The following is a 9,045-nucleotide window of genomic DNA, read 5'->3' on the forward strand; positions in this document are numbered from 1 at the left end:
CGTCCAAAGTGCTAAGACTGATCTTGATAACAGCAATTTTATGATGGCAGTCAACATGACGGTGCTCGGCAGAATTTGTGTATGGGCTGAGAGAAAAAAGGGTGTGTCGCTCAATAATTTATGTGCCTTTATGTCCCTAAGTTTTAATTTTGTAGATATCGCTTCCTTTTAGTCATGAGTTACCCATCCCACATTCTCTATATTGTTCTTTCTCTCCTTTTGGTTTCTTCATTTATATCATATTTTAGACTTTGCCTTGCTGTAAACCTCCCACTGCTCCTTGCTACCTTTGGAAAAACAGCATAATAAAGCAATTAAAGGGGGCACACAGCACATGAGTCAGTCTGTGTTATCTGCTCCTGTTATCATCTTTTGAATCCACCATTATCTTTCTCATCCCTGCGCCATATCCAACATTTGTGTAGGGTGAGAGAAAATCAATGGCATGAACATATGTAGGTGGTTCATTTTTATGACAATTCCCAATTGTGGTACTTGATATTGGAGTAAAACTCACATGTATTTTATCAAATCTACTTTGTAGACAAGAAAACAACAGCTAAAAATTTGACATGACAGTACATTAAATTGTGACTGTTGTATAAACATGAATTGAGTCAACTTAAAACTGCCATTTATTTGCATCTGAATTTCAGTAACATGCAATTGACTTCATTTAATGAAAAGAAAAAGTTGAAAGATTTTCAGACTAAACTTACTCTACACCCTTGTAATTGATCTTTGTAAGTTCATGTTCTTGGAAAGTAATGTTTAGAATGTTTGAAGGCCGAACACAAGCCTTTTGCATTCTTTTCTCTTCCTCTTTAAAAGCATTCGCTTCATTTTGTTAGACAATGCAGGTATATTTACATTAGGATATTAATCTAGCCTTTTACAAACAGACAGAAGTTAACATTGAAAATTCCTACATGAATCAGCGTAATTGCAGAGAGGCGAGGCAAAGATGTGAACCTCACATGAATTTTGCTGGGGTTTTTTATACAAATATTTATACAACTTCTCAAAAATTATACATTCCATGTTCCTTACATGTGCGCCCATTACTTTATTTTCAATAAAGAGTTACTTACATTCAGTTCTTCCTCGTGGGAGTCCATATCAGAAAAAAATGAGAAACAATGCAAACAAAAAAAAAATTCTTCTGAATATAGAGATTAAAGAATTAACAGAAGCATAGCAAAATATGGCTATAAAAAATGAAAAAGGAACTGAAAACAGAAAGTTAGTGACAGCACGACGAGAGAGCCAGCGGGTGAGAGAGGAGCGTAGGTCAGCAGTGCTATGTCAGGCCGAGAGAGGCCAGTTTAAAAGTGATTTGGAGTTGAAGCTTAGTTAATAATTACACTCCACGTCAATATTTAACATCTTTTTGGCCCTGCCCCTCAAATCCAACATCCTGGACTCCTATGATCTTACACACTTTCTATCTTAAGAATCTATTTTGGATGCTTTTAGGTACATTTATTATTTTTAAAACACTTCAAAGCAACACATTTCATTAAAATGGACTATACAAATGTTGTGGGCCAAACAGACGTCTTGCCAGTTTACTATAAACACAATAAACCACTAGAGGGCGCAACGGTTTAACTTATTTTTTAGAGAATCAGATAATTGTTTCTTAATTATCACGAAAACTATTATAAAGTCTTATTTTTTGCATATTCATATGGTATATTCACCTGCTGTGAGTCACTAAGGCTTGATTTATAAATCAGCAAATGTGTAGGTCAACGTCTTAATTACTGGTAATGGCACAACATGAGGTAATGCTGCATGATTAGAATAGATAAATTAGACTATGGACTCTAAACATTGATCAAAGAATGAAAAAGTAGGCTTTATAACAGGATAATAAAATGCTCATAAGAGAGGGTTAATTATTGCCATTGTTAGGTTAAAGAGCACAGAAGTGCACACTGTGTGAAGGAATTTCGATTGTCTTTACACAAGAATGGCGTGTCAATTAATTGTACCACGACAAAATACTCCAATCTAAGCACATAATATAGTACCCTAGGCAGGTGGAAGTCTGGATGTAATTGGGTCGAAATCTGTTGTGTTTCTAGTGATAAGAATTTTGGGACTGGATTTACAGTAAAATAATAATAATGAAAAAACAGACACACAATTTTACATTGTACTCAGTCTGTTGGAAAATGCTTAAATAATTACAGGCCTGTAAGTTAAATGCATTTCATGATGTGTAATGTAATGTGATGGTTGTTTCTGGGGTTAATTTCAGCTATTTCCCTCACTTTAAAGGAGGAAATCAAGAGGAAATGAAATCTTTCCAGTGGTTACGACCTGTGTATGGGCTGAGAGAAAAAAGGGTGTGTCGCTCAATAATTTATGTGCCTTTATGTCCCTAAGTTTTAATTTTGTAGATATCGCTTCCTTTTAGTCATGAGTTACCCATCCCACATTCTCTATATTGTTCTTTCTCTCCTTTTGGTTTCTTCATTTATATCATATTTTAGACTTTGCCTTGCTGTAAACCTCCCACTGCTCCTTGCTACCTTTGGAAAAACAGCATAATAAAGCAATTAAAGGGGCACACAGCACATGAGTCAGTCTGTGTTATCTGCTCCTGTTATCATCTTTTGAATCCACCATTATCTTTCTCTGGTTACGACCTTGTTATAGACCACAGGGTCAAACCACAAACATGCAATGTTTTTTGGCTTTCAAAATTTACCAGAACCATACAGGAAATTTTGAGGCTGTCGTCCTTGCATATAAAGCCACGCTTCTGGTTTTTTTAGTGCAAGTCAGCAGTCAGGAATACTGCCCCTCCACCCTGCAAGGTCTCAGAGTTCAGTTCATGTTGTCATACTTCATCACCCCCTCTTTATTTTATGCCCTTTGCTCTTCAGCTCCTTTAAAATGTTTCCATGGTAAAGTATGTGTCACGTTTAAGGTGTCACTTAGTTATTAGATGCACTAAACACCATAAAAATCTTACACATGGAAACAACATTTCATTCCTTGAACATCACTGTCTATAATCAGATCTATAAGTACATTTTACCATACAAAAAGCTTGGACAGAATTTATTTTCTAATTTTATGTGATTCCTTGTTAGTTATAACAGAACAGTACTTTCAAATGTAATGTTTTTGAAATGTACAGCTTCACAAATCAGTCATTAGCTACTAATGTTCTCATTTACAAAGTCGACAGTTTCGGTGCTAACCAAGATGTCTCTTAGAACAACATTTCATTCCTTGAACATCACTGTCTATAATCAGATCTATAAGTACATTTTACCATACAAGAAGCTTGGACAGAATTTATTTTCTAATTTTATGTGATTCCTTGTTAGTTATAACAGAACAGTACTTTCAAATGTAATGTTTTTGAAATGTACAGCTTCACAAATCAGTCATTAGCTACTAATGTTCTCATTTACAAAGTCGACAGTTTCGGTGCTAACCAAGATGTCTCTTATCTTATCAGAGAGACTAGAATAGGGTGTGTTTAAGTGTGCATAACGCAATGTGTAATACACACACCCACACAAGCACAGGTATGTGTGGTCATTCACGGTCAAGTCAATGTCTTTAGACCAGCACAGATTCAAAATTCTATTCTTATCTCAGTAAAATGCACATCAAATTAATTGTGAAAAGGATACTATAAATAGGCCTTGGGAAAGAATTTTAACTTCATATAAAGTAGTATTTTAAAGCCTTTAACACATAACAGGCCAAACTATTTTAATTGGGGTTTCTGTAGAAAATATTTCTGAAGTGCACACTTCTAATGTTACATTACATTTTCAACTGAGCCAGAAAATGATGAATGAACACATATTTCTGAAAGATTCTGTGTTTATGGTATACAGATTCTTCATTAAATTCTGTTCAATATAGAAATAAAGTGATTAATGGGACAAATTGTTTTTACATAAACTGGTTCACTTGTTCCAGTTAAGCAGAGTTTTGACATTTAAAATGCAATTTTAGTATCACATTTCAGATTATTTCATGTTCAAATTCACTTAATGGACCTGCACCTATTATTATATATCCATATTAAACAGCCTCTCAGGTTTAAGTTTATTCTTGGCCACTGTTGATACAGTTTTACTCAAGACATAACAAACTGTATATAAAATGATAAAAATGTCCATTAGAAATTACTTTACATCACTTTTTCCACTAGTTTCCTTTTCTTTTTCCCATCTACTCCAGTAATAGTTGCTTCGTCTTTCTGGGCGGCCCTCTTTTTTGTCTTCTCCGTCACTGTTTCCATGGTATCCCAAACCTCATCCCCCTCTTCCTCTGCTTTCACCTCCTCTACATCTCCACTATCATCAGCACTTGATGACTATAAGAGAAAAGCACATAAAGAGTCAAACGTTTAACAAAGTCATTAGGATGCAGTATAAAGGCATCAACGAGAAAGCAACTTCCATTGTTATTACTGTTGATAGGCAGTTATATAAAAGCGAATCATCAAAACGATGCTCCCTCTGACACTGAACCGCCGCTTACCTCCAGTTCTCTGCTAGACAGCAGCACACAATTGAGTCGTGACTTCATATATACCTGCACAGAGAAAATATGTTCATTTATACAAACATAACACGGAGTGGGAGGCACTTCTGATTATATGGTACATGCAATCAGATGGAAATAAGAGGAGAGGGGCTATGCAGAAATCTGCAGAGAGAATGAGAAAGAAGAAGTGCAGGGAGAATGGAGAAAAAAAACCTGGTTTCTTGTGCATTCATACCTTGTGCTGTAAAGAACGGTCCTCCAGGCTGTGTACTCTCAGAAAACGATCTAAACCACAAGAGGCCACCAATGGGAGGGAAGGATGGCACTGCAACCCCCGCACTGCCCCCGCCAGACCCTTAAGACACCCACACACAAGCCCTGCAGGCAGAGAGAGAAGAAAATGGGGTCAGACAAAACAACACTCTCAGGAGTTCAATAAAATTGCAGTGCATATACGGAGAACGGCTGGCCAAATACATCCTTTATACTTGGAACACACAGATCCAGGACAAAAAGCCCTGAGCAATGGAGCTTCAGTTCAAAACAATCGCTTTTGTGCAGATCCAAACCTGCCGAAGATAAAAAATAAACGGAGCATCCACCTACTGCTTACCTTTCCGGAGGTCAAGGATGGCGAGCTCCCCGTGAGTGTTGCCCACGACCACTGTGCCCCGGCTGGCAGGAAGAGAGAGCGCAGTGAGCGGGTACTCTCCAAACCGAGCCTCCAACACCGGCCTTCTCTGAGGCGTCGAGGGGTCATACACGCGCACCTGACGGAGGAGGAGCAGAACAGAGAGGGCAAGATATTTTGAGTCATGTTTGATCACAGACGTTTACCTTAAGACACAAAGGAAGACATGAATAAATACAATAGCAAAGGGTTAGGGACAAGCTGCAAAAACATGATCAGCTCACAATTTATTTCAGGATCTTTCATAGTTATTAAATCTAACAAACAAACAAAACATTTTTCATTTTAAAACAGCTGATGATGGCTTGAGGATGTGTTTTACTTACACCAACCAATCAACTACAAGCTGAAGGTTTAGTAAAACCAAATAAATGAAATCAAACAGAAATTCATTTGTATAAATACTGACTTCATATAGATTATTTTACATGATTTTGTATTAAAATGATTCATTACTTTACTTGATTCAGTTAAAACCAAAACACTACTTTGAACTGCATGCTGCTTTTGATGAAACATCTAGAATTCAATTAAATACACTACCATTTAAAAGTTTCATCTAAAAAAAGGCAAGTGACAGTAAAGACATTTTATGTTAAAAAATTTCAAATAAAATTATGTTCTTTTGAACTTTCTATTCATCAAAGAATCCTGAAAAAAATTATTGTTTCCACAAAAATATTAAGCAGCACAACCATTTTCCACACTGAAAATAAACGAATTTTGTAGGATCATGTGACACTGAAGGCTGAATTAATGGCTGCTGAAAATTCAGCTTTGCCATCAAAGAAATACATTACTGTTTGAAATGAATTCGAATAGTTATTTTAATTTTAAACAATATTTCACAGTATTACTGTTTATACTGAATTTTTTTTCACAAATGCAGTATTGGTAAAACTTTTGAATGATAGTGTACATAATTTCAGATGTTCACTGTAAACAAAAAATCTGATATATGATATTTCTAAAGTAACTAAATTTATTCCAGATGTCCAGTATAGATACCTTGTAAGAAACAACAGTAGACAAGCACGCATGGATAAAGCCAGAGTAAAGACAAACCTGTTGGTGTCCGGTGCATGTGACTATTTTATCTGAATCTGGGATGAAGCCAATGTCTCTCACCCACACGGGCACTCGCATATCCAACCAGTCATGGGCTACCTGACGGATTGAAGAAAAAAGGTAGATCTCGAAACACAGAAATCAACTACTGGGGGCTAAAAATCTTATAGTTTTCTTCTTCTGCCTTACATTTTTGGCTGTGAATATTGGCTTATCTGGTCTCTCCAGATCCCAGACTTTCAGTGGGTTCTCTTTACCCCCTGTAGCCACACGATGGCGCTGTGATGGGTTCTGTTGCATTCTGCATATTCCATTTCCAACATTTACCTCAACCTAAGAACAGAGACAGATGAGGTTGGCTGAGGATCAGATTTACTATAAGTCCACACCTATCTTAAGACTCAACAAAATTATCATAAAGATGAAGAGATCATCATACATTATTAAATTCTAATCTTCAATCTTCAAAATGTAGAAGCAGTACTGCTACTACGCTACTAGCTATATAAGGAACAAGTAAAATAGTCAGTGTTGGGTCACTTTATGTGTTTTTAGCGTTTTAGAGACAGAAAACAGCACAATAAAACATCCTCTCCCATTTCTTTTAAACAGTCAGACTCCTCATCTGACCTACAATAAATAAATAAAAATGAACAAATATACACGCAATAAAGATGCAAACTGTTAGAAACTCCTTTTGACTGGTTCATTTCTGAAGATCATGTCATTATAATTAATATACAGTGATAAATGACAGTAAAAATATATATTTTCTGTGATATTGAGCTGTTTATGGGATCATATTATGGGGACAAAATCCTTTTTTACTGTACTGTACAGAAAGGCAACCTAATGTCTACTTTATCACTGCAACAGATAAACAAATCAAGTGAAAAATATAATGCCTATATATACACTGACTACATGATACAAAAGTTGTATTATTTGATCAATTTATTACATTTGTTCCTGAAATTCACCATGAATCTGCTGGGATTCATTTCTAGATGCAGAGATTGGTGTTGATTTCATTTTTTCAGCATTTTTACATTGTAATGTTTAGTAAAAAGTCCTGCAATTTGATACATTTTTAAAAGTAGAGACATTTCAAGTAGTATTTATAATTAACAAAGCCATACAAGTGCATATATAATATTTATAAAGTAAATTTGGGGAAAAAATGTCTATATATAGCCCACCACACTGCAGGACACTGAAATCACACTGACTTACTGTTTCTGTACTGCCTTCCTTCCACACCTTCAGCAGTCCTGACTCCACACATGTAATCATAGAACTGGAAAAGAAGGAAAGAAAGTCCATCATTCCTAAAATACATCTATGCAAAACAACAAAACATCCAGTAATTCATCAGCCCCTGCAGAGATGAGCATAACATGACATTGGCAACCACCTGTCAGTGACAGCCAGTCCTGTGAATCTGCCCTGTGAAGGATCTCCACACTCTCTGGTCGCTGTGAAGATTCCCTTATCTATGCTGAAAGTTTTCACAGTGCCGTTCACACTGCCCACTAACACCTGCAAAGACATACACACATAGACAGCGTCTGTCAGTCACTAAATCATGGTGATGAAGTCTGTTACTCCAGTTCTCTGTCTTTTCTCACCTCTGACTCTTGAGGGTCTCCCCATGCCATCACACAAACCTCCTGATCTCGACTCAAGCAGCTCATCTCACAAAAGTTAAACGCCTGCTTTTTGGTTAAACTCACCCCTTGAGATGAAATATGGATGATAATAACAAATCATTAGTTCAGTGGCCCTCAAGCAAATTAAATGGCACATATGTGGTGCCAACTCACGTGTGCTATACATGGCTAGCTAGCTAGTCAGAAAAAGTGTACAATATGTCGACAAAGAGACGAAAAACACCTTACCTTTTAATATTCCAGTTTCGGATCCAAGCCATATTGAGCATATTTGGCTTTTAGCAGCCATTTGAATGAAAACGAGTGAGTTTGGAGTTACTGACTAAATGAAAATAGATCTCCACGTTACTGTCGCACACAACTACGTCCGGGTCTAACGCGCAACCTGAGGACTTTTGGTTCCGTTCCCCACTAATACTGGGTCTACTGACGCTCACTAAACATCAGCGCGAGTTTCTGCATGTTGTCACGCGATTATAGTTACTGTTGGATGAAAGTATTATAATCTGTTTCTATTTGGAGTTTTTATCCTATAATTTTCACTTTTTCACTTAAACACAAAAGATATTAGATACTAGCAAAGAAAGGGACTTTCTAGGCTAGGCATAATGTTAGGGAAATGTCTTCCATGGATAAAAGTCAGACAGGTTTTCAACAACATGAAGGTGAGTAGCCTCAATTTTTTTGTTTTGTTTTTAAGTTTCCCTTTAATGTTGCTATAAGCCAGTAGTTCTTAACCTTGTTGACCCCAAGATAATTCTGATACTTAGCTGCTCATGTTCTAACGTTTTAATTACAGAAACTAGGAGTGACTATCAATTAAAATAATTAAACAAAATAATTATGAATAATTAAATCCCATCATCTCAATAATGTTCTTTATGGTTTACACATTAAAGGGGTCATATGATGTTGCTAAAAAGAACATTATTTGGTGTAGTGAAATGTGTTTATGTGGTTTAAGGTTAAAAAAACATTATTTTCCACATACTGTACATTATTGTTTCTCCTCTATGCCCCGCCTTTCTGAAACGCATCGATTTTTACAAAGCTCATCGGTCTGAAAAGCGAGGTGTGCTCTGATTGGCC

General features: G+C 36.3%; 1 protein-coding gene across 1 annotated transcript; it reads right to left on the reverse strand.

Annotated features, from left to right (window-relative positions):
- Window positions 1-3,759: 3,759 nt before the first annotated feature.
- Window positions 3,760-8,381, reverse strand: LOC107720606 (WD repeat-containing protein 74-like). The gene is made up of 10 exons (XM_016528333.1): window positions 8,185-8,381; window positions 7,915-8,021; window positions 7,701-7,825; window positions 7,520-7,583; window positions 6,476-6,619; window positions 6,284-6,385; window positions 5,141-5,297; window positions 4,763-4,905; window positions 4,522-4,575; window positions 3,760-4,354 (listed from the first exon to the last, which is right to left on the reverse strand). The coding sequence occupies exons 1-10, from the start codon at window positions 8,243-8,245 to the stop codon at window positions 4,169-4,171; spliced, it is 1,143 nt and encodes a 380-aa protein (XP_016383819.1). The 5' UTR covers window positions 8,246-8,381; the 3' UTR covers window positions 3,760-4,168.
- Between the last annotated feature and the right edge of the window lie 664 nt (window positions 8,382-9,045).

The sequence above is a fragment of the Sinocyclocheilus rhinocerous genome, unplaced genomic scaffold, assembly GCF_001515625.1.
Source record: "Sinocyclocheilus rhinocerous isolate Xijiao unplaced genomic scaffold, SAMN03320098_v1.1 scaffold603, whole genome shotgun sequence".
Lineage (NCBI taxonomy): Eukaryota > Metazoa > Chordata > Actinopteri > Cypriniformes > Cyprinidae > Sinocyclocheilus > Sinocyclocheilus rhinocerous.